Here is a 25,022-nt window from a genome sequence, read left to right as displayed (position 1 = left end):
TGATTCAATGCTGTATCTTTTATTGGAGTTTAACATGCCTACATAGTAAATACTTGGAAAATGTGCTGAATGACCAAATGATTCCCAGGATGAGCTAGTCAGCTCAGAGTCCAAACATGGGGACTTGGGCTGGTAAGCCACCTAGGCTTTGAATCAAACAGCTGCATCTGAAGGTTTTATGTTAGAATAATAATGCCATATATTACATTTCTGTGCAATAAGTAAGTCCACCTCTAGCTCCTCTCCCCACCATAATCACAGCAGTCAGATAAAAAGTTGAGTTTATTAGGGAAATATGGGAGGCATAGACACTCCCAAGTGACAGAAAGAAAAGTCTAAAAATGTCCCTTCAAGCCAAGTGGGGGCCTGGCCTTGACCTCCCCAAATCAACAAGAAACTGGTGGGTCTGCAACAACATTCTCTGGCAGCCACATTGCGAGGGCATGAGTGTCTTGGCCAGGATTGCCCCCCACTTCCCACCAAAGGTGGGGAGGAGATAAAGACTGTTCACAGAAGCAGTGCAAAGGCAATGAGAACTTTAAGGAAAGTTTGAGAGAGAGAGAAAGAAAGATAGAGGCGGGGAGGACCTTCACAAAGAGTCCCAGGGTTTTGGCTGTGAATGTCTCAAATACATTGACAAGTAGATCTATAAAATGTTACTGAAAAGGTAAAATGCCTCATGTCGTTTCCAGCAGTTCCTCTGGACTTCTCCCCACATAACACACCACACCCCAGATGGCAGAGCCCAAAGGCCACACTTTTGAAAAAAGAAAAACAAGAATAAGCCCTGTTGCTCTTTAAGGAGAAAGGAAGGAGCTGAAGGCTGCTGGGGCCTTTCCCATGTGGCCTGTGTTGTGTAAAGCAACTTCCCAGCAGCAGCACGTCACTGTTCTAGGTGAGTGTCTCACCTTTTGTCACCTGTGAAAGGAAAGGAAAATTGACATTTAGATAAATTCAAAAAGATTAGAGGGGTCTAAAAAAAAATTCTTACTTTAGATCCTAGGCAGTGAGAAATAGTAGAAAAGAAGATAGCTGTGAAGTCACAGAAACCTGGTTCAAATCCAGGCAATCTGCTGAACTTTTCTTTTCTTTTTTTGAGACGGAGTCTCACTCTGCCACCCAGGCTGGAATGCAGTGGTGCGATCTCGGCTCACTGCAACCTCTGCCTCCCAGTTTCTTTTCTTTTTTTTTTTTTTTTGAGACGGAGTCTCACTCTGTCGCCCAGGCTGGAGTGCAGTGGCTGGATCTCAGCTCACTGCAAGCTCCGCCTCCCGGGTTCACGCCATTCTCCTGCCTCAGCCTCCCGAGTAGCTGGGACTACAGGCGCCCGCCACCTCGCCCGGCTAGTTTTTTGTACTTTTTAGTAGAGACGGGGTTTCACCGTGTTAGCCAGGATGGTCTCGATCTCCCGACCTCGTGATCCGCCCGTCTCGGCCTCCCAAAGTGCTGGGATTACAGGCTTGAGCCACTGCGCCCGGCAGCCTCCCAGTTTCAAGTGATTCTCCTGCCTCAGCCTCCTGAGTAGCTGGGACTACAGGTGTGAACCACCATGCCTGGCTAATTTTTGTATTTTTAGTAGAGATGGGGTTTCACCATGTTGGCCAGGCTGGTCTTGAACTCCTGACCTCAGGTGATCCGCCACCTCGGCCTCCCAAAATGCTGGGATTACAGGCGTGAGCCACCATGTCTGGCCAGTGCTTAAGCTTCCTAAGACTGTTTCTGCTTTCAGGTTTTTTTCAGTAATAAGTGGAAATGCGCATTCTCTCTTGGAATGCCCTGGCCCATCAAACTCACCCGTGCTTCAATGTACTCTATTCTCCGTTCAAGGGCTGTCAATTTCTCGTTTAGTGTTGCAAGTCTTGAACGACAAGACATATCTAAGAAAAAGAGACTGGTGTTCAGAATTAAGGTCACTTCAAACACAGACACAGACACACACAACTCCTACACTGAAAAAGAGGAATAATACACAGAATACAAATGGAAATGGATACAGTGAGAAGTATCTTAGCACAGTTCCTTAGAGTGGATCTGCTGAATTTCCTATCAAGTATTGCAAGTAGAGAATAACGGCCCCACAAAAATGTCCTTTCCCGCAGGGCGTGGTGGCGCATGCCTGTAATCCTAGTACTTTGGGAGGACTAGACAGGTGGATCACCTGAGGTCAAGAATTCAGGACCAGCCTGGCCAACATCGTGAAACTCTATCTCTTATTAAAAATACAAAAATTAGCCGGGCATGATGGCACATGCCTATAATCCCAGCTACTCGAGAGGCTGAGGCAGGAGAATCGCTTGAACCGGGGGTCAAATGTTGCGGTGAGCCAAGATCTCGCCACTTCACTTCAGCCTGGGTGAAAGAGCAAAACTAAAAAAAAAAAAAAAAAAAAAAAAAAGTCCTTTCTCTAATCCCTGGATCCTGTGAATATGGATTATACATGAGGAAACAGGGCTTTGCAGGTATGATTAAGGTTAAGAACCTTGAGATCCTAGAGTTTGTCTTGGATTGTCCATTTGGCCCCAATCTAATCATAAGTCCACAAATGTAGGTGAGAAAGGCAGAGGAAGGGGGTCAGAGATGAAATGGAAGAAGAAAAAGAGATTCGATGTGTGAAGGGGATGCAATCTGCCATTGTTGGCTTTGAAAGTGGAAGAAGGGAGTCATGAGCCAAAGGATGTAAGTGACCTTTAGAAGCTGGGAACAACTTTCAGCTGACAGCCAGTAACAAAACAGAGATCTCAGTTCTACAACCACGAGAAACTGAGTTCTGCCAACAACCCAATATTCGAGGAACTAGACCCGCTCCTTGAGCCTCCAGAAAGGAAGGCAGTCCTGCTGAAACCCTGATTGGAGCTCAGGCCAGGAGCCGTGACTCATGCCTGTAATCCTAATACTTCAGAAGGCCAAGGTGTGAAGATTGCTAGCCCAGTTACCCGTGTTCAATTTATGACCTACACATGGTAAATAATAAATTTATGTGGTTTAAGCCATAAAATGTGTGGTAATTTGTTTTTTTGTTTGTTTTTGAGACGGAGTCTCACTCTGTTGCCAGGCTGGAGCGCAGTGGCGTGATCTCAGCTCACTGCAACCTCTGCCTCCCAGGTTGAAGTGATTCTTCTGCCTCAGTCTCCCAAGTAGCTGGGACTACAGGTGTGCGCCACCATGCCCAGCTAATTTTTTTTTGTATTTTTAGTAGAGACAGGGTTTCACCACGTTGGCCAGGATGGTCTCAATCTCTTGACCTCGTGATCCGCCCACCTTAGCCTCCCAAAGTGCTGAGATTACAAGTGTGAGCCACTGTGTCCAGCCTGTGTGGTAATTTGTTATGCCAGGAATAGCAAATGAATACACCAAGGCTGTACAGCCATTTACTAATGGCCTAAGTAAGACCTTCAAAAGAGGGGACATGGCAAGAATAAGAAAATAATCTCAATAGGAAAGAAATGAGGCCAGGTGCAGTGGCTCATGCCTGTAATTCCAGCACTTTAGGGAAGCCAAGGTGGGCAGATCAGCTGAGGTCAGGAGTTTAAGACCAGCCTGGCTAACATGGTGAAACCCCATCTCTACTAAAAGCACAAACTTAGCTGGGCGTGGTGGCAAGTGCCTCTAGTCCCAGCTAGTTGGGAGGCTGAGGCAGGAGAATCACTTGAACCTGGGAGGCGGAGGTTGCAGTGAGCCAGGATCGCGCCACTGCACTGCAGCCGGGGTGACAGAGTGAGACTCCATCTCAAAACAAACAAAAAAAAAAGTAGAGGCCAAGAAAGCAGCAGAAATTATGGAAAGGGAAGGTGTGAGAGTTCTGAGCTCATTAAAGACATGTCACTACTCTTCCTCCTAGAGGCAAAAGGCCTTTCAGAACTAGAGAAAACTTGGAGAACATCAAATACCCTATAAAGCCCACATTCCATCTGTGAAAACAGCCAAAATTCTTTTTCTTCCTCTAGCTTTTCCAGTCTTCTTTTACCATCTCATTCAAAATGAAACCAGATTTAATTTAAAACATCTTTTTATCTGCAAACTTCTGTAACAGGAACTATTCTTTTTCCAACTATTCTCAATATATGAGAGAAAAGGTATCTTAGCATGGTCATTATCTTCTACTCTCTCCTCCAACATTGTTGTTCAGTCATCTCTCAATAACCTACAGTTTTTAAGTTTGAAACATTCGCTGAGACTCTCCCACGCAATGATTTAACACTTAGCTAACAAGCTGCCTTTTCATCTATTCCCTGGCTGTTTTGCAAAAGCGCTTCAGCATCCATTTTGACAAATCTTCCTACACCCTAATCTTGCCTCAACTTTCATCTTATTATATCCAAATCTTACTCATCTTGCCTGCCTATCTCCCCCAAGGCTAAGTTCAAATTCTATCTCTGAGAGGTCTTGCCAGATGGATATCATAATTCTCTTCTGTATTTACCTAAACATTTACGGATGAATATCTTTTTTTTTTTTTTTTTTAAAGAGACATGGTCTTGCTCTGTCACCCAGGCTAGAGTTCAGTGGCACAATCATAGCTTACTGCGCCCCTCAACTCCTAGGTTCAAGTGATCCTTCCACCTCAGCCTCCCGAGTAGCTAGAATTACTACTCAGTAGGTGGATGCCACTGTGCCCGACTAATTGTTTTCTTTTTTTTTTTTTTTGGTAGAGATGGGGGTCTCACTTTGTTGCCCAGGCTGATCTCAAACTCCTGAACTCAAGCAATCCTCCTGCCTTGGCCTCTTAAAGTCCTAGGATTACAGGCATGAGGCCCCGTGCCAGCCTCTGAAGTTCTAATTTGTAAGTTACTCGTGTACTTGGTCTTTGGTTATCACTTCCCCCTTTGGATAAAGATTTTACAAATAAGAATGTGCATCACTATTATTTAAGATGGTGAAAAAGCAACAAAACCAAATGCCCATGATTGGAATGGTTTGATATAGTGTATCAATGAGACTATTAAAATAGGCATTAAAAGTTACAATGGCCGGGTGCAGTGGCTCATGCCTGTAATCCCAGCACTTTGGGAGCCCGAGGGGGGCGGATCACTTGAGGTCGGAGTTCAAGACAAGCGTGATCAACATGGAGAAACCCCATCTCTACCAAAAATACAAAAAAAAAAAAGAAACCCTGTCTCTACTAAAAATACAAAAATAGCTGGGCATGGTGGCGCACGCCTGTAATCCCAGCTGCTCAGGAGGCTGAGGCAGGAGAATGGCTTGAACCCAGGAGGCGGAGGTTGCAGTGAGTCGAGATTGTACCACTGCACTCCAGCCTGGGCAACAGAGTGAGACTCTGTCTCAAAAAAAAAAAAAAAAAAAAAAAAAGGCTGGGCGCGGTGGCTCACGCCTGTAATTCCAGCGCTTTGGGAGGCCAAGACTGGTGGATCATGAGGTCAGGAGATCGAGACCATCCTGGCGAACACAGTGAAACTCGGTGAAACCCCACCTCTACTAAAAATACAAAAAATTAGCCGGGCGTGGTGGCGGGCGCCTGTAGTCCCAGCTACTTGGGAGGCTGAGGCAGGAGAATGGCGTGAACCTGGGAGGTGGAGGTTGCAGTAAGCCGCGATCACGTCACTGCACTCCAGCCTGGGCGACAGAGCAAGACTCCGTCTCAAAAAAAAAAAAAAGGGGCCAGGTGCAGTGGCTCACGTCTATAATCCCAGCACTTTGGGAGGCCAGGGTGGGTGGATCACCTGAGGCAGTGGGCTGAGATCGCGCCATTGCACTCTAGCCTGGACAACAAGAGTGAAACTCTGTCTAAAAAAAAAAAAGTTACAAGTTTGAGGAGTATTTAATGAAATGGGAAAATGTTCATGTTACAAAGCCAAATGATATTTATGTACTTATAATTTACAATTTATTTACATGTCTGTTTCACCATTAGAACAAGTTAATTGAAAGAAGTACATATTGCCTCTTGTAACCTCAGTATCATGCCTGGTACACAGATGTTGACTGAAAAAAAAAAGGATGCATTCTGGTATGTTAGTGGAACAAAAGATTGACTCTAGTGTAACTCTACTCACCTTACAAGTGAGAAAACTGAGGCCTAGGTAAGCTGAGGGCCCATGCTGGGTCAGTAATGGGACAAAATAACAGCAGGGCTGAGTTTAGAACCCCGTTCTCTCACTGCCCAGTATGGTATTCTTTCCCATCACACTGTCCCAATGCACACTGCTACCATCTTTCTGTGCCTCCAGGGCTATAATTTATACCCCAGGTCTCCAGCCCAACTCTGCCACTTTCCATTCTTTTACCTGCTTAAAGTATACAATTCAATGGTTTTTAGTATATTTACAGAGTTGTGCAATCATTATAATCTACTTTTAGAATATTTTCATCATCCCCAAAAGATACCTTGTACCTCTTAGTCCTGTTACTCCTCATTCTGCCACCCCTCAGTCCCTGGGAAACACTAATCTTTGTCTCTATGGATTTGCCATTTCTGGACATTCTTCATTCTTTTTATGCTTGTGCTGCTTCCTTGAATTCCCAGGTCTAGCTTAAGTATGATCATTTCAGCATCCCCTTTTTCCTGGATGCACTGCCAGTTTCTGTCGGAACTGCCCCACAGGACCAAGCCTCTTTTCAGTCTGGTTTTTGGAAGTCTAAAAGCACATTATGTATGCTAGTGAGTAAGAGCATGAATATTATCTCTGACAACCTGTCATTTCCCATGAAGAAAGACATACCAGCTTCATTGGGGGAGGTAAGAGAGAGGGAAGGTTCCTTCCTGGGTGGCTATTCTGTTCTGGCTGTCAATCTGGTAATGAATTAGAATTCAGGAACAATACTATGCTACTGGCCCACATGGATAAACACTGTTGAGAAACAGAAAATGTTCAACTCCAGAAACTTTGGTCATATTTCAAATCCTAATAAGTACACGCTGGTTCAAATAAAAAACACTGAGAAAGTATTCAGCAGCTGGATAAATCTGAGACCAGAGCACAAGTATGTGTACATTATCACCAGCCTTTAACTGAAAATACCAGTTCTTGTTAGGGAACAAATGCTTTTATCAGACAGCTCCTTCTGTGAACTTACTGCATATAACTTTAGCATTACAAAAATCAATACTGTCAGGCTGGGCATGGTGGTTCACGCCTATAATCCCAGCACTTTGGGAGGCCGAGGTGGGCGGATCACTTGAGGTCAGGAGTTTGAGGTCAGCCTGGCCAACATGGCAAAACCCCATCTCTACTAATAATACAAAAAGTAGCTGGGCATGGTGGCGTGCACCTGTAATCCCAGCTACTCGGGAGGCTGAGGCAGGAGAATGGCTTGAACTCAGGAGGCAGAGGTTGCAGTGAGTCAAGATTACACCACTGTACTCAAGCCTGGGCAACACGGCAAGACTCCATCTTAAAAAAAAAAAAAAAAGAAAAAAGAAAAAGAATTAGCCAGGCATGGTGGCGCATGCCTGTAGTCCCAGGTACTCGGGAGACTGAGGCGGAAGAATCGCTTGAAGCCGGGAGGCAGAAGTTGCAGTGAGCCGAGACTGCACCACTGCATTCTAGCCTGGGCAACAGAGCGACTCCGTCTCAAAAAAAAAAAAAAAATACTGCCTTTCTTTTGGAATGTTTTTGTAGTTAAGTCTTACTTTTCCAGAAAAATTCTGAATATCTTAGGAGTGGGTATCATATCCATTTATTCATATTTATTCCTTTCTCACAGCATCTAACACACACCAGGCATGCTGTATTTGTTGGCTTAGTACAAAAACTAAGATTTTTTAAAAACAGCCACATTCTCTATTTTTTCTTTATAATTCTCTGCATATATTACCTTTAGAACCAGAAAAAAAATAGTATAAGAATAAAAAGCAATAATCTCTAACCATCTGTTTTTAGAAGCTTCACCAATTCCAAAGTACAGAATAGGCCTAGTGTTAGGATGTTATTGCTACATTATGATTTGTACGTCCTCAAGTTCAAGTGGGAGACTGTGACTCTACTCTCACCAGCTGGAATCACAGGGTAAATGCTTTTCAGAAAGTCATTCACTATCTTAGAAAAACAATTCTCTCTCCAAAATACATGGCCCATGCAGATTCTCTGTGGTCAGGGTAAGGACTACAGAATTGCTAACATATTTGAAGAACTCCAGATGCTCCCTCAAAGTAAATTATTTTTCTTTGAGACAGAGTCTCACTCTGTCACCCAGGCTGGAGTACAGTGGCACATTCTTGGCTCACTGCAACCTTCACCTCCAGGGTTCAAGTGATTCTCATGTCTCAGCCTCCCAGGTAGCTTGGAATTACAGGCATGCGCCACCATGCCTGGCTAATTTTTGTATTTTTTATAGAGATGGGGTTTCGCCATGTTGGCCAGGCTGGTCTCGAACTCCTGAGCTCAAGCGATTAACCTGCCTTGGCCTCCCAAAGTGCTGGGATTACAGGCATGAGCCACCGTGCCTGGCCTCAAAGTAAATTCTTATTTTATTTTATTTTTTTGAGATGGAGTCTTGCTCTGTCGCCCAGGCAGGAGTGCAGTGGCACGATTTTGGCTCACTGCAACCTCTGCCTCCCGGGTTCAAGGGATTGCTCCTGCCTCAGCCTCCTGAGTAGCTGGGATTACAGGTGCACTCCGCCACACCCAACTAATTTTTGTATTTTTAGTAGAGACAGGGTTTCACCATGTTGGGCAGGCTGGTCTCGAACTCCTGACCTCATGATCTGCCCACCTCAGCCTCCCAAAGTGCTGGGATTACAGGCGTGAGCCACTGCACCTGGCAGTAAATTCTTATTGAATCTTTACACCACCAAACCATATCATCATAAACATGTTAGAGTTAACCCCTGAACAACTCAGGGGTTAAGAACATCAACCCTCTGTGCAGTTGAAAATCTGCACAGGCTGGCACGGTGGCTCACACGTGTAATCCTAGCACTTTGGGAGGCTGAGACAGGAGGATCACTTGAACTTAGGAGTTTGAGAACAGCCTGGGCAACACAGTAAGACCTCATCTCTATTTTAAATACATAAGAAAAAGAAAATCTGCATATAATTTTTGTCTCCCCAGAACTAAACGAATAGCCTACTGCTGACTGGAAACCTTACTGATAACAGGAGCAGTTGCTTAACACATATTTTGGAAGTCACATATATGACATACTGTATTACAATAAAGTAAACTAGAGAAAAGACTATGTTATTAAAAAAAACATGAGGAGGCTGGGTGCAGTGGCTCACGTCTGTAATCCCAGCACTTTGGGAGGCCTAGGCGGGCGGATCACAAGGTCAGGAGATGGAGACCATCCTGGCTAGCATGGTGAAATTCCATCTCTACTAAAAATTACAAAAAAATTAGCCGGGCGTGGTGGCGGGCACCTGTGGTCCCAGCTACTCTGGAGGCTGAGGCAGGAGAATGGCAGAGCTTGCAGTGAGCCGAGATCACGCCACTGCACTCCAGCCTGGGCGACAGAGTGAGATTACGTCTCAAAAAACAAACAAACAAACAACCAAAAAAACACACTAGGAAAAGGAAACATATTTACTATTCATTAAACGGAAGTGGATCATCATAATGGTCTTCATCCTCATTGTCTTCCTGCTAAGTTAGGCTGAGGAAGAGGAGGAAGAAGAGAGGTTGTTTTGCTACCTCATGGGTGGCAGAGGTGGAAGGTGAGGCAGGAGAGGCAGGCATACTGTATAACTTTTATCGCAATAAATCCACCTATGGCCAGGCACAGTGGCTCATGCCTGTAATCCCAGCACTTTGGGAAGTTGAACAGAGGTGGGTCACTTGAGGCCAAGAGTTCAAGAGCAGCACGGCCAACATGGCGAATCCTGTCTCTACTAAAACTACAAATATTAACCGGGCATGGTGACACACACTTCTAGTCCCAGCTACTCGGGAGGCTAAGGCAAGAAAATCACTTGAACCTGGGAGGTGGAGGTTGCAGTGAGTCGAGATCATGCCACTGCACTTCAGCCTAGGTGACAGAGTGAAAATCTGTCTCAAAAAAAAATCTACCTGTAAATGGATCCCTGCAGTTCAAACATGTATTGTTCAAGGGACAATTGTAAAAGCTTGCTAATGGCTTAGGATGGGAAAAAAACATCCCACACACAGTCATCCTAAATCATCCAATACCAAGAAAACATACTCAAGTCTATCCTTAAAATTTATCCAGTTTTGCAGCTTGTGGGGTCTTTTTCTAAACTCTTGCATTGTGATATTGTCAATCTTTCTTTTTTTTTTTTTGGAGACGGAGTCTTAATCTTTCGCCCAAGCTGCAGTGCAGTGGCACGATCCCTGCTCACTGCAACCTCCACCTCCCCGGTTCAAGCGATTCTCCTGCCTCAGCCTCCTGAGTAGCTGGGATTACAGGCGTGCACCACCACACCCAGCTAATTTTGTATTTTTAGTAGAGACAGGGTTTCACCATGTTAGCCAGGCTGATCTCAAACTTGACCTCAGGTGATCCGCCCGCCTCAGCCTCCCAAAGTGCTGCAATTACAGGCATGAGCCACCATGCCAATCTTTAAGAACCTGCCTCAGGTACACCTAACTACTAAGTCAAATTCCTTTGACTGTTAATCCTGCATTATAATTATCTTCTTACTTAGTTGAATTTAATTGTTATTTTCTCTAAATTCACTTTCTAAAATCTTTAAAAACCACCTAGTAATTACTCCAAACATTTGGCCATCATCATCACTTTAAGGGAGGATAATGATCTAAGCTAAGGGAAGTCATTTATTTTGGCTCCAAAAGACTGGACTTCTGTATGTCTAATTCCTTAGTTTAGAATTTGTTGGGGGCAGGGCACAGTGGCTCACGCCTGTAATCCCAGCACTTTGGGAGGCTGGGGTGGGTGGATCAATTGAGCTCAGGAGTTTGAGACCAGCCTGGGCAAGATGGCCAAAACCTGTCTCTACTTTAAAAAGCACAAAAATCAGCCAGGTGTGGTGGTGCACATCTGTAAACCTAGCTACTCAGGAGGCAGAGGCACGAGAATAGCTTGAGTCCAGGAAGACGAGGTTGCAGTGAGCTGAGATCATGCCACTGCACTCCAGCCTGGACTAGAGTGAGACCCTGTCTCAAAAAAAAAAAAAAAAAAAAAAAAAAAAATTGTTGGAAAGCCCAAATAAAAAGTCTTTACTCTCCATCTGATCATAAAATGTGACTCTTACAAATCAGACATAATGTCTGAGCTGATATCTCCTTGCCTATTAAGCAAGAAAAGAGACATTTCTCCTTTACAAATCCTAAGCTTAAGCTTTTCAATTTTCAGTCAGTCCCAAGACTCATTCACTATAAATTTAATGGGTATGATATACCAAGACTATATCAAAGATAAACATAATGAATTAAAAGTTTACTGGTACAATTCTGTTCTCAGAAATGAAATTACATTACTAGAATCCAACTCAGGATTTCTTTTTTTTTTTTTTTTTTTTGAGACAGCATCTTACTCTGTCGCCTAGGCTGGAGTGCAGTGGCATGAATATGGCTCACTGCCTCCAGGGCTCAAGTGATCCTCCTGTCTCGGCCTCCCGAGTAGCTGGGACAACAGGTCTGCATGACCATGCCCAACTAATTTTTTGTTGTTGTTGTTTTTTTGTAGAGATAGGATCTGGCCATGTTGTCCAGGCTGGTCTTGAACTCCTGGGCTCAAGCAATCCTCCCAACTTGGCTTCCCAAAGTGCTGGGATTACAGATATGAGCCATTGAACCCAGCCATGATTACAGTCCTATACACCCTGTATGAAAATACTTTAATACAAAAATGATGCTCTTCTTTGTTCTGAAGTTGTCATTATTTCATCTTCAAGATTAGAACTTCTTTGAATGTAGGAAGTGGTTCTTATTCTGTGTCTCCCACTATGCCTTAAGAGAGGGCCTCATATGGAGCTCTAGCATATCTCGCTGATGCTTTCTGACCATCTCTTGCTCTGTCACCTTTACACTCCTAAGGCCATCATTCCTTTAGCTAGAGAATAATTCATTTAAAAATCTTTCCAAAGTACACTAGTTGAGGAAAAGTTCACTAGATGCATCCCTATATCCTGTAATTACACAAGAAAATCTAACCAGTGCCAAGTTCTCTTAAACACTTGGAGAAGAAGGGGTAGGAGTCTTGATTACTTTGCTTGCTGTTCATAAGAATTTAAGGCTGTCACGAGCAGGCCATGCCTAGGAAAGACTCTGGTAAAGATGTCTTTCTGCTGAAGGCACCCGACCTGTACTAGCTCTGAGGAACAGGCTAGAAGTAGACAGAACACCTACCACAAGCTATATACTAGCAATACAGAGAGGACTTCCAAGATCCTGGCATCCCTCTGACCTCATCTCCAACCACTCTCACCGCAGCACACACAGGAGACGGGAAGAAATGGACAAGACGGGAGTGGTTGACAACGGGTCCAACTAAAAGTCATGACGCTAGAGGGTTTCGAGCAGATCCTAAAGATGGGGAACCGTCAACAGTCTTCAAACAGAGCAGTGACACGGTCCCGGATGTTCACTTTGAGTGCAAAGTGGGGACTGGAATGGATGTAGAGTACAAAGGAGGCAGGGAGACCACTTAGGAGAACCACGGAGCGAGGATGGGGCTGCCTGACCCGTCTGGGAAAAGGACTTGTAGAATGGGTCCAGGGGCATGGCAGGAAGCCAGGAGCTCAGCGTAGGGCAGGATAACCCTACAGAGACTGTCCAGCGGAGCCTGAGGGTCAGGACGGGAGGAAGAAGGTGGGACCTGAAGGAGGAAGTGAAAACCCGCAACAGCCGAAGGCTCCGGGAGTCCTCTCAAAGCATCTCCCCGGAGCCCAGCCCAAGCGCCTCAGCGGCCTCCCTCCTCCCCGCCTCCCCTTGCTGGCCCGCTGACCGAACGAGTTGAGAAAGTCCGCGATTTTCTTGATGCTGCTGGTGATTATCTCAATGTACTCCCGGTTAGCCCAGTCCTGGTGAATCTCCCGCTGCACCGGATCCTCCTGTCCCGCCATGGCGGCCGCCTGAGGAAGAGCGACTGCGCAGGCGCCCCGACCCTACAGGCCTCTAGCGCGCCTGCGCCATCAGCCCACACCCATCCTCTGGAGCGCCCACGAATTCTCCGGTACTGTGATACGCCTGTGCAATGTAACGTCCTCGCTGGCGTTTGCTCTCTACTCCCACGCTGTAGAAAACAGAAGCCTCGACTCCGGCGGCGAAGTTGTAGTGCACGCGCGTTATGGTGTTAAACGGGCTCGTGGGGGGTCTTGCCGTCTCCCTCAACTGCTCCAGGCTGTGTCCGCAGTAAGATGGGCACAGTCGATTAAATCACACTAAATAGCCGGGCGCGGTGGCTCACGCCTGTAATCCTAGCACTTTGGGAGGCCGAGGCGGGCGGATTACGAGGTCAGGAGATCGAGACCACGGTGAAACCCCGTCTCTACTAAAAACACAAAACATTAGCCGGGCGCGGTGGCTGGCGCCTGTAGTCCCAGCTACTCAGGAGGCTGAGGCAGGAGAATGGCGTGAACCCGGGAGGCGGAGCTTGCAGTGACCCGGAGATCGCGCCACTGCACTCCAGCCTGGGAGACAGAGCGAGACTCCCTCTCAAAAAAAAAAAAAAAAAAAAAAATCACACTAAATACAAGTCTTTTTTTTCTTTTTTTTTTTTAGACGGAGTCTAAAAAATGACATGGTCATAAATAGGTGGGCACACTGCAAACTGGAACAATCCCTTTCAGAAGGAACTTTGTGTTTTTGTGACAAGGTTTTGTTTTTTGTTTGAGAGGAGTCTCGCTCTGTCACCCAGGCTGGAGTGGCGTGATCTCGGCTCACTGCAACCTCCGCCTCCCGGATTCAAGCGGTTCTCCTGCCTCAGCTGCCCAAGTAGCTGGAATTACAGGCACACACCACCACGCCCGCCTAAATTTTTTGTATTTTTAGTAGAGCCGGTGTTTCACCATCCTGGCCAGACTGGTCTCGAACTCCTGACCTCAGATAATCCTCCCGCCTCGGCCTCCCAAAGTGCTGGGATTACAGGCGTGAGCCACCGCGCTGGGCCTGACACAAGGTCTTACTGATGCCCAGGCTGGAATGCAATGGCATGATCATGGCTCACTGCAGCCTCGAACTCCTGGGCTCAAGCTATCCTCCAGCCTCAGCCTCCAGTGTAGTTGGGACTACAGGTTCAGGTCACCACACCTGGCTAATTTTTGTATTTTTTGTAGAGGGGGGGTTTCACCATGTTGGCCAGGCTGGTCTGGAACTCCTAACCTCAAGTGATCTGCCCACCTCGGCCTCCCAAAGTGCTGGGATTATAGGCATGAGCCACCACGCCCAGTCTATTATGCAGTCATTTAAATGCTAATTATGAACACAAGCAACATGAAAACAAATACAATAAATTAAGGGGAAAAACAAAACATCCTCCCTCCCTCCCTCCCTTCTTTCCTTTTCTTTGTTTTTGTTTTTTTTTTTTTTTTTGAGACGGAGTTTCTCTGTTAATTGCCCAGGCTGGAGTGCAATGGCACGATCTTGGCTCACTGTGACCTCTGCCTGCTGGGTTCAAGTGATTCTCCTGCCTCAGCCTCCCAAGTAGCTGGGATTACAGGCACCTGCCACTACACTCGGCTATTTTTTGTGTTTTTTAGTAGAGACAGGGTTTCACCATGTTGGCCAGGCTGATCTCGAACTCCTAACCTCAAGTGATCTGCCCACCTCGGCCTCCCAAAGTGCTGGGATTACAGACATGAGCCACCCTGCTTGGCCCACATTTTTCTTTAATTGCAACTATGGAAAAATGTCTGCTTGAGGACAGGAAGGATCTACCAAAAAAGTCAGTATCTGCTTCGCTAAGGTAGTGGAATATGAACAATTTTATTCTCGTTTTAGGGAATACTTACAATCTGGCATGCAGTAAATGCTCTTTTTTTTTTGAGACAGAGTCTTGCTCTGTTGCTGTGGCTGGAGTGCAATGGCTCGATCTCGGCTCACTGCAACCGCTGCCTCCCAGGTTCAAGCAATTCTCCTGCCTCAGCTTCTCAAGTAGCTGGGACTACAGGTGCATACCACCACACATGGCTGATTTCTGTGTGTGTGTGTGTGTGTGTGTGTATACACATATATGTGTGTATATGTGTGTGTGTGTGTGTGTGTGTGTGTATATATATATATATATATATTTTTTTTTTTTTTTTTTAAGTAGAGACGGGGTTTCACCATGTTGTTCAGGCTAGTCTCAAACTCCTGACCTCAGATGATCTCCCTGCCTCAGCCTCCCAAAGTGTTGGGATTACAGGCGTGAGCCACTGTGTCCGGCCAGTAAATGCTTTTTATTAAAAAGAAAAAAGGTGGCTGAGTGGCTGGGTGTGGTGGCTCACACCTGTTAATCCTAGCACTTTGGGAGCCTGAGGCGGGCGTATTGCTTGAGGCCAGGAGTTTGAGACCAGCCTGGCCAATACCGTCAAACCCTGTCTCTACAAAAAATAGAAAAATTAGTAAGCATGGTGGCACGTGCCTGTAATCCCAGCTACTTGGGAGGCTGAAGTGGGAGCATCACCTGAGCCCAGGGAGGTCAAGGCTGTAGTGAGCAGTGATTGCACTCTTGCACTCAGCTTGGATGACAGAGTGAGACCCTGTCTCAAAAAAAAAAAAAAAAAAAAAAGTGGCTGAAGAGGCAGATTACTACTAGTATTAGCATTAACTGGGACGAAACCATTGCTAACAGTTATTTACCCCAGTAGAGGATTTTATAAGCTATAAATATGCTTTTATAGCTATTACCTCACTGGACCCTCACAAACCCTGTGGAAGGAAGCCAGGAAGAAGTTTCTCATTTGAAAATCAAAAATCAAGGCCAGGCGCAGTGGCTCACGCCTGTAATCCCAGCACTTTGGGAGGCCGAGGCAGGTGGATCACGAGGTCAGGAGATTGAGACCATCCTGGCTAACACGGTGAAACCCCGTCTCTACTAAAAATACAAAAAATTAGCCGGGCGTGGTGGCGGGCGCCTGTAGTCCCAGCTACTTGGGAGGCTGAGGCAGGAGAATGGCGTGAACCCGGGAGGCGGAGCTTGCAGTGAGCCGAAATGGCGCCACTGCTCTCCAGTCTGGGCAACAGAGCAAGACTCCGTCTCCCAAAAAAAAAAAAAAAAAAAAAAAAAAAATCAGAAATCTGATGTTCAAGGTAACAAAGCCAATTAAGAGGTAGACCCTAACCAGGTGATTCCAGACTTCATTATCTCTTCACCATACCACTCTGAAAACAGGTTAAAGTCTGTCTGAGCTCTCTTATGTATACATATAAATGATTTTTTTTTTTTTGAGACGGAGTTTTGTTCTTGTTGCCCAGGCTGGAGTGCAATGGCACCATCTCAGCTCACCGCAACCTCCGTCTCCTGGGTTGAAGCAATTTTCCTGCCTCAGCCTCCCTAGTAACTGGGATTTACAAGCATGTGCCACTATGCCTGGTTAATTTTTTTTTTTGTATTTTTATTAGAGATGGGGTTTCTCCATGTTGGTCAGACTGGTCTTGAACTCCCGACCTCAGGTGATCCACCCGCCTCGGCCACCCAAAGTGCTAGGATTACAGGCATGAGCCACCGTGCCTGGCCTACATATAAATGATTTCTAAAATAAATAATAGATATAGAGAATTAGGGAAGCCTAAGCATGCAGTAGGCTATCTGCTGCTCAAGGCCCTGTATCCTAAGTGATGCTGTTGAAGTGGCATTTTGCTTAGATATCACAAAGTCAGATAGACCTGCTTTTCCTTTAAAGGTATTGCAGGCCGGGCGCGGTGCCTCAAGCCTGTAATCCCAGCACTTTGGGAGGCCGAGACGGGCGGATCACGAGGTCAGGAGATCAAGACCATCCTGGCTAACCCGGTGAAACCCCGTCTCTAGTAAAAAATACAAAAAAATAGCCGGGCGAGGTGGCGAGCGTCTGTAGTCCCAGCTACTCGGGAGGCTGAGGCAGGAGAATGGCGTAAACCCGGGAGGCGGAGCTTGCAGTGAGCCGCGATCTGGCCACTGCACTCCAGCCTGGGCGACAGAGTGAGACTCCGTCTCAAAAAAAAAAAAAAAAAAAAAGGTATTGCATCGGCCGGGCGTGGTGGCTCATGCCTGTAATCCTAGCACTTTGGGAGGCCGAGGCGGGTGGATCATCTGAGGTCAGGAGTTTGAGACCAACCTGGCTAACATGGTGAAACCCTGTCTCTACTAAAAATACAGAAAAAAAAAAAAAATTAGCCGAGGGTAGTGGCAGGTGCCTGTAATCCCAGCTACTAGGGAGGCTGAGGCAGGAGAATTGCTTGAACCTGGGAGGCGGAGGGTGCAGTGAGCCAAGATTGCACCATTGAACTCCAGCCTGGGTAACAAGGGTGAAACTCCGTCTCAAAAAAATAAAATAAAAAATAAAGGTATTGCATCATGGTCTGAAATCTTAAATCTACCATCCAGGAGTCATTTCACCTCTCTGAGCTTTGGTGTCTTTATGTGTAATTCAAGGATAACAACATTGATGAATTAGAATTGTTGGAGGATTATGTGAGAAAGTATAAATAAAACACTAAGCACAATGCCTAGCTCTTCATAAAGCATGCACTCAGGATCAGTTTATATTTTCTTATTATGCAGATGGCAGAAAACTATATCCAACAATTTTTTTAAATGATCATCTTCCATGGACAAGTCAGACTCAAGTCTTGTCCTTTTGCTTGACTTCCTATACACTGTTCCAGAATCTCCTGTGTAATTCCAAATGACTCAAGGATATGCTGCTGTTCTTGAGTGAAGATGGTTCCTGTGGACCTCAGGAGCCTTTTCCTAAATGCTTTACAGAGCTTGCTGTCAGACAGTCCTCCAGTTATGGGTTTGCTAGCATGATAGTTCTTCATTGTAGGAATTGTTTCTGATGAGTGACACAGGGCTGCAGAGGCCAGCTTTGGGAATGTTGTTGGTGCAACAAGGAGTGCTACAGTTTTTTTTTTTTTTTTGAGACAGAGTCTCGCTCTGTCGCCCAGGCCAGAGTATGGTGGCCAGATCTCGGCTCACTGCAAGCTCTGCCTCCCGGGTTCACGCCATTCTCCTGCCTCAGCCTCCCGAGTAGCTGGGACTACAGGCGCCTGCTACCTCGCCCGGCTAGTTTTGTTTTTTTTTTTTTTTGTATTTTTTAGTAGAGACGGGGTTTCACCGTGTTAGCCAGGATGGTCTCGATCTCCTGACCTCGTGATCCGCCCGCCTCAGCCTCCCAAAGTGCTGGGATTACAGGCTTGAGCCACCACACCCGGCCAGGAGTGCTACAGTTAACATAGGGAAACCAGGTCCCTGTCTTCACTTTTTTTTTTTTTTTTTTTTTGAGACAGAGTCTCATTCTGTTGCCCAGGCTGGAGTGCAGTGGCGCAATTTCGGCTCACTGCAACTTCTGTTTCCTGGGTTCAAGCAGTTTGCCTGCCTCAGCCTCCTGAATAGCTTGGATTACAGGCATGAGTCACCATGCCCGGCTAATTTTTGTATATTTTGGTAGAGACGGGGTTTTGCCATGTTGACCAGGCTAGTCTCAAATTCCTGACCTCAAATGATCCGCCTGCCTCAGGCTCCCAAAGTGCTGGGATTACAGGCATGAGCCACCAGGCCGAGCCCCTGTCTTCACTTTGAGTTGGCCATACACTTCACGGAACTTGGGGATCTCACTGATGACTTCAGGTATAAGAATCAATGTGGAATCAAAGCTCGAAGAAATATAGCAATTACATTAAGCCTGGTCATTTGAGCCTCCTTTGCAGTCATATGCACTTGGACCATCATTGGCACAGCTGGGCCTGTTAAGTCAGTATTTCAAATTCCTACTAACACTTCGTGACACCATATTACTGCCATAATAAATGGAACATGTGCTGAGACATCTAAGGGTGGATACAGTTTGTGCACCATAGCAGTGTTGCTGCCTGCTTTGAAAGCATTGAATCAGCTTTTGGCAGAGTAAATGTGGCTATTGTCATGAGAATCCCTGAACAGTGCAACCAGAATGTTGAGCACTGGATGATACAGATCACATTCTGGTTTTCCATATGGAGCATACTATCAGACTTAGAGGTGATGGTGAATGGCACTTCTGAGAACACATCCCTTAGAGCTGGGCAGACTGCACAGAGGACTGTTGTACAAATTCTTTTTTTTTTTTTTTTTTTTTTTTTGAGACAGAGTATTACTCTGTCACCCAGGCTGGAGTGCAATAGCACGATCTTGGCTCACTGCAGCCTCTGCCTCCTGGGTTCAAGCGATTCTCCTGCCTCAGCCTCCCGAGTAGCTGGGATTACAGGTGCCCACCATCATGCCTGGCTAATTTTTGTATTTTTAGTAGAGATGGGATTTCATCATGTTGGCCAGGCTGGTCTTGAACTCATGACCTCAGGTGATCTGCCCGCCACAGCCTCCCAAAGTATTAGGATTACAGGTGTGAGCCACTGCACCCAGCCCATACAAATTCTTAACAGTATGAAGCCCTATCTATCCAGTAATTTTTAAACATACAATTTTGCATTGAGGACTTTCATTTAAAAAACAAAACAACAACAAAAAAATCACTGTGCAATTAAAACCTAAATAAAAATGACTGTTTTCTTTTAAAATAAAAATGTCTTTTTTTATTCAAGAGGGAAATAAAGCCGGGTGTGGTGGCTCACGTCTGTAATCCCAGCACTTTGGGAGGCTGAGGAGGGCAGATCACGAGGTCAGGAGTTCGAGACCTGCCTGGCCAACATGGTGAAACCCCATCTCTACTAAAAATACAAAAATCAGCTGGGCCTGGTTGCGGGCACCTGTAATCCCAGCTACTCGGCAGGCTGAGACAGGAGAATCGCTTGAACCCGGGAGGTGAAGGTTGCAGTGACCTGAGATCAAGCCACTGCACTCCAACCTGGGCGACACAGTGAGACTCCATTAAAAAAAAAAAAAAGAGATGGAAATAAAAGTGAACTAGCTGGGGAAAAAAGTTTTGTAATTTAAAATCATTTGTGTCTCTTCCAAGTCTCACTATTCTGTGCCCCTCTCTTCATGTTCTGACACTCCCTCCACACTCTTCTCCACTTACCTCTTCTTCCACAAGGTGCACATGCACAGACAGTGGGGGTGTGTCTTCTAAATCAGGATCTTGCCTGACCCTATGCTCAGGCCCTCAGTCTCTCTCCATCAGCTTTACCCAAAGAACCAGACCAAAGGTGACAAGTCTTATTTGTGGTGTGTGTTCTATAGTGTGTAAAATGCAAGGGCGATTCTGGGTGTACAAGGGAAGGCCAAGTAGGCCATTAACTACTTTCCCCCACAAATACTGCACACTGCCAGGCATGGCAATAACCAGGTACTGGGAATACAGACATCAGCTGGGTAGACTCCTCCTTTCCCTCAGCCATCCAGGGTAATTATTTTAAGTGATGATTACAAAGTTGTCAAATCACTCCTTCACTAATATGGCAAAAGTGTATCTCTGCATTATAAGAATGAGACAAAATTATTCTTGAGATATTTTTGTTTTCTTTTTGAGCAGGGCATCTCACTATGTTGCCCAGACTGGTCTTGAACTCCTGGGCTCAGGCAGTCTACCGTCTCAGCCACCCAGATAGCTGGGATTACAGGTACTCTCAGGTTTAACAGAAGGCTGAGAAAGGTTTTCTGTCAGGAAATCAAGGAAGGACGTGCGTTTCCTCCTCCTCTTGACAGGTGAACATTTATTCTATTTCTTTGCACTGGGATCATTCAAATAGAGCAACACTGAGCAAGCCTGAGCACCCACTGAGCACAGTGTGATGAGTTGGGGCTAACTTTTAACACTAACTACAGGTCCTGGGACTTTTATGCAGGCCCTTTGAAGTAGGGGTCGCCTGTCCTCTGTGACTTGATCAAAGGTACACAGGTGTGGCACGGTAGGGAGGCAGACAATGGAGGGAACAGGATTCGAACCAGCCCTCCTGAAGGCCGAGTCCTGGACAAGGCATTCCAATGAGGTGGGGGCGGGGAGTGCGGCCCCCCCGCCGCGGCTCGGGCTGCCCCGCAGTCCTGAGTCACAAAGGTGGTTGCCAGGCGCCACGAACAGCGGCCGCCGCTTTGGAGCGTGCGACCCTCAGGGTTCAGCAGGTGAGCCCTGGGCCCGGATGGTGGGACTGGGCCCAGGTTCCCACCGCATCGTCCTCCTCAGCCAGAACCTTCTGGTCCCCGTCCCCGCATAGAGACCCAGGAGGCCCAAGCCCTTTCTTCCGGCTTGGAGTGGGAGCCTCTCCACTCTCAGCAGCTCCAGACCCTTCGCATCTCCGTTTACAGTTCACGATTCAGCTGCATTTTGGCGCTAACGCCCCGTTTCCCAGGTGGGGAAATCCTTGGAACGGGAAGTGGGGTGTGAAGGGGAAACCTTTTTGACCAGGAGAACCAGGTGTTCCCTATCTGGGAGCTACTAAGCAGCTTGAGCAGACTTCGTAGGTTCAAGCCCTTCTGGAGTGGTTGACAGTGACTTCTGGGCAGTGGGGATGGGATGAACCATCTTTAAACTTTGCGCGAAGTGGTGCGGGGACCTAGGTTTAGAAGCCCCTCATCCCATGTTGGTTCTGCCGAATATTTAGGCTGACTCCTGACCTCAAGTGATTGGCCCACCGTGGCCTCCGAAAGTGCTGTGATTGTAGGCCTGAGCCACCGCGCCCTGACTTAGGCTGGACATTTGACAAAGCCTTTTACTTCTACCTCTATTTCCTCTTAGAAGATGTGGCAAAAAAAAAAGGATCCTGGGGGCAGAGTCCGGTGGCTCACGCCTATAATCCCAGCACTTTGGGAGGCTGAGGCGGGTGGATCACGAGGTCAGGAGACTGAGACCATTCTGACTAATACGGTGAGACCCCGTCTCTACTAAAAACACACAAAAATTAGCCGGGCGTGGTGGCAGGCGCCTGTAGTCCCAGCTACTCGGGAGGCTGAGGCAGGAGAATGGCATGAACCTGGGAGGTGGAGCTTGCAGTGAGCCGAGATTGCGCCACTGCACTCCAGCCTGGGCAACAGAGCCAGACTCCATGTCAAAAAAAAAAAAAAAAAAAAAGAAAAAGAAAAGAAAGAGAAAATGATCCTGGGATTAAATACTTTTTAAAATCTCATATTATGGGATTAAAAATATGCTTGGCAGCATTTATACTCTCTGCCCACCTTGTCATGGTGGTATACCACGGTAGTCCCTCTCTTGGGTATGTGCTCTGAAGGTCAAGATATCAAGCACCAGAAGCCTTTCACAGGGTGTTTGGAATAGATAACTGTCCCTTGGGTGTCCCTTTCTCATTCTAAGGCCGCCCAGATATTTGAACATTTAGTACTTTGCAAAGAGCCTACATAGATCGTGAGAAACATACTAGTTGCAGAAAATCAACAAATCCCCCATACTAACCATTATCAGGGGCAGGTCTTCTGGTCTGAAATGTCACCAACCATTTTTTTTTTTTTTAATTGAGATGGAGTCTCCCTCTGTCACCCAAGCTGGAGTTCAATGGCTTGATCCCAGCTCACTGGAACCTCCGTTCAAGTGATTCTCCTGCCTCAGCCTCATGAGTACCCGGGATTACAGGTGCCCACCACCGCGCCTGGCTAATTTTTGTATTTTTAGTAGAGACGGGGTTTCACCCTGTTGGCCAGGCTGGTCTTGAACTCCTGACCTCAAGTGATCCACCCGCCTTGGCCTCCCAAAGTGCTGGGATTACAGGTGTGAGCCACTGTGCCTGGCCAACAGTTCTTTTTTTAAAATCAACTTTTCTATCTCACAAACGGTGGTGAAGATGTCAAAATTTTCACAGTATTTCTGGGGCAATTACTGGATAGGATGGGATCTGCTGCTATCTTCTGTGGGAGAAGGGGCAGAGAAATACACTTGGCTAGAAAGAAAAGGGACCCACTATGCCCACTAACAAAATAGGTACACGCTAAAAAAAGAATTAGCTTCTGAATTCAGTAAACCTTCTTGTATACTGGCAATGTTGAAGGAGAATGATAGAAAATTCTAATTTTACTTGCATAAATTTTGAGTTAGCAATATCCTCACAGCCCTTTTTAATCTTCAAAGGAAAAAGAAAATTAAGGTCTTATGGAACCAGTAGGTCTTCCACAGATGGAAAACAAACAAAACAGAAAAACAAATTTAAAAACACACCCACACCTAGAAAAACAAAAATCTTAAACAATATTTTGACTGGACTTTGGAAACGTTTCTCCTCCCAGTCTCCTACCAGCTCCTCTGAGGTGGTATATAAATAACCCAGGGGTCTGCAAGTTGCTCCCGTGTGCAGAGAAAATACAGTGGCCTTTGGGGCCAGGAGATGATCTCAGTAATGAATAGTGAAAGTTAGAGTTGTTTGAAAGGAATAGCATAAGAAATTCTCAAAATAGACAATGCAAGAGGGCTTGTATAAATGCAGATTGCTGGGCCCCACTTGGAGTTTGTTTCTGTTGGTCTGAGGTGGGGCCCAAAAATGTGCACATCTACAAGTTTCCAAATGATGCTGAAGTTCATACTTGCAAGTTCATACATTGTACAGAGTTCATACATTGCGAACCACACAATTTTTTTTTTTTGAGACAGAGTCTTGCTCTTTCACCCAGGCTGGAGTGCAGTGGTGCAATCTTGACTCACTGCAACCTCTGCCTCCTGGGTTAAAGCGATTTTCACGCCTCAGCCTCCCCACGTAGCTGGGACTACAGGCGTACGCCACCATGCCCGGCTAATTTTTGTATTTTTAGTAGAGACAAGGTTTCACCATGTTGGCCAGGCTAGTCTGGAACTCTGATCTCAAGTGATCCGCCTGCCTCAGCCTTCCAAAGTGCTGGGATTGTAGGCATGAGCCACTGTGTCCAGCCATAAATATTTTTAAGATATGACTTTTCTGAGCTGCTTCTAATCTCAAGTAATAAGGTCTCATCATGAATTCTCAGCAGCTTCTGTCACCTTAGAACATATAGATTCTGTCATTAGCAGCTAACAACATAGCATAGGTCCTAACAGTGGACCTATATTCATTTCATTTCAGACAAATCATTTCCTCATCTATAAAATGGGTTAAGACCTACTTCCAAAGGCTTGTGAAAAAGTGTAATATAAAGTTTTAGTACACATAGCAGTTGCCAGATCAATATTTGTAATCATTCCCTACTTCCCTTTATTAGAATTACTAATACCCACGCTGGGCGCAGTGAGTCACGCCTGTAATCCCAGCACTTTGGGAGGCCAAGGCAGGTGGATCACCTGTCAGGAGTTGGAAACTAGCCTGGCCAACATGGCAAAACTCTGTCACTACTAAAAATACAGTGAGCCAAGATTGCTCCACTGCACTCCAGCCTGAGTGACAGAGCGAGACTGTCTCAAAAAAGAAAAAAAGAAAGAAAGAAAAGAATTACTAATATCCTAACACCTGTTGGAATCTATTCATGGGAACTATAGAATAAGTTTATGTCAATAGTGAGACAGAGATGGGAATTTGAAAGTCCATACCATCATGAAAAGCATGTCAGGGAAATTCCATGCTCTGATTTCCCTCCTTTAGGACTGTCAATGGCAGGATACCAGCTCTGGTCACCATGGACCCCACTGGATGAGAGTTTCCAATGGCTGCGGCACACGACACCTATACCTTCCTCCAAGCACCCCTTCAGGGCCTCTCCCTGCTTCCCACACACACCATCTGACCTTGAAGTGCAGCTGTGCTTTCAAGAGGTCACTCTAGTCCTAGACAGCCCATTCCTGGAATCTGGAGTGAGTCCCAAGTTACCCTGTCACACATCAGAATTGCGAACAATGAACAACAAAGGACTGGTCAGGAAGCCCCAGCCCATCCGCCTCAGTGGAGTAGATTCTGTCTTTGGCAGGGTTATCACAGCTCAGCCACCAAAATGGACCGGGACTTTCAGAGTTTCAGACAAGTCAGCCTTTTGCAAAATCATTAGCAGGGAGCACCAGTGGCCCATTGGACTGAAGGAGCCTCAGATTCAGATGACAGTGACTATGTGCAAACAGATGCTGCGCTCTATCCTCTTGCTGTATGCAACTTACAAAAAGTGCACCTTTGCCTTGCAGCACTCCAAGTAA

General features: G+C 46.1%; 2 protein-coding genes across 2 annotated transcripts; one reads left to right on the top strand and one right to left on the bottom strand.

The window, feature by feature from the left end:
• BRK1 (BRICK1 subunit of SCAR/WAVE actin nucleating complex) lies at nucleotides 1-12,959 on the bottom strand. The gene is made up of 3 exons (XM_045385754.3): nucleotides 12,821-12,959; nucleotides 1,795-1,877; nucleotides 1-918 (listed from the first exon to the last, which is right to left on the bottom strand). Exons 1-3 carry the CDS (start codon nucleotides 12,936-12,938, stop codon nucleotides 892-894), a joined length of 228 nt encoding a protein of 75 aa, XP_045241689.1. The 5' UTR covers nucleotides 12,939-12,959; the 3' UTR covers nucleotides 1-891.
• An 11,529-nt stretch (nucleotides 12,960-24,488) lies between these two features.
• FANCD2OS (FANCD2 opposite strand) lies at nucleotides 24,489-25,022 on the top strand. Its single transcript, XM_005595116.4, has one exon. The coding sequence runs from the start codon at nucleotides 24,489-24,491 to the stop codon at nucleotides 25,020-25,022; it is 534 nt and encodes a 177-aa protein (XP_005595173.1).

Source organism: Macaca fascicularis, chromosome 2, assembly GCF_037993035.2.
Source record: "Macaca fascicularis isolate 582-1 chromosome 2, T2T-MFA8v1.1".
Taxonomy (NCBI): domain Eukaryota; kingdom Metazoa; phylum Chordata; class Mammalia; order Primates; family Cercopithecidae; genus Macaca; species Macaca fascicularis.
Note: the sequence above shows the minus strand (reverse complement) of the source record. Positions and strands in the feature narration are given on the sequence as shown.

What these genes read in the sequence shown, in the direction of transcription:
- FANCD2OS (XM_005595116.4), top strand. Translation starts at nt 24,489, where the DNA reads ATGGCAGGATACCAGCTCTGGTCACCATGGACCCCACTGGATGAGAGT.
- BRK1 (XM_045385754.3), bottom strand. Translation starts at nt 12,938, where the DNA reads ATGGCGGGACAGGAGGATCCGGTGCAGCGGGAGATTCACCAGGACTGG. An exon ending in GGACTTTCTCAACTCGTTCG is followed by an intron (nt 1,878 to 12,820) that starts GTCAGCGGGCCA and finishes TCTTTTTCTTAG; the next exon opens with ATATGTCTTGTCGTTCAAGA. An exon ending in TAGAGTACATTGAAGCACGG is followed by an intron (nt 919 to 1,794) that starts GTGAGTTTGATG and finishes TTCCTTTCACAG; the next exon opens with GTGACAAAAGGTGAGACACT.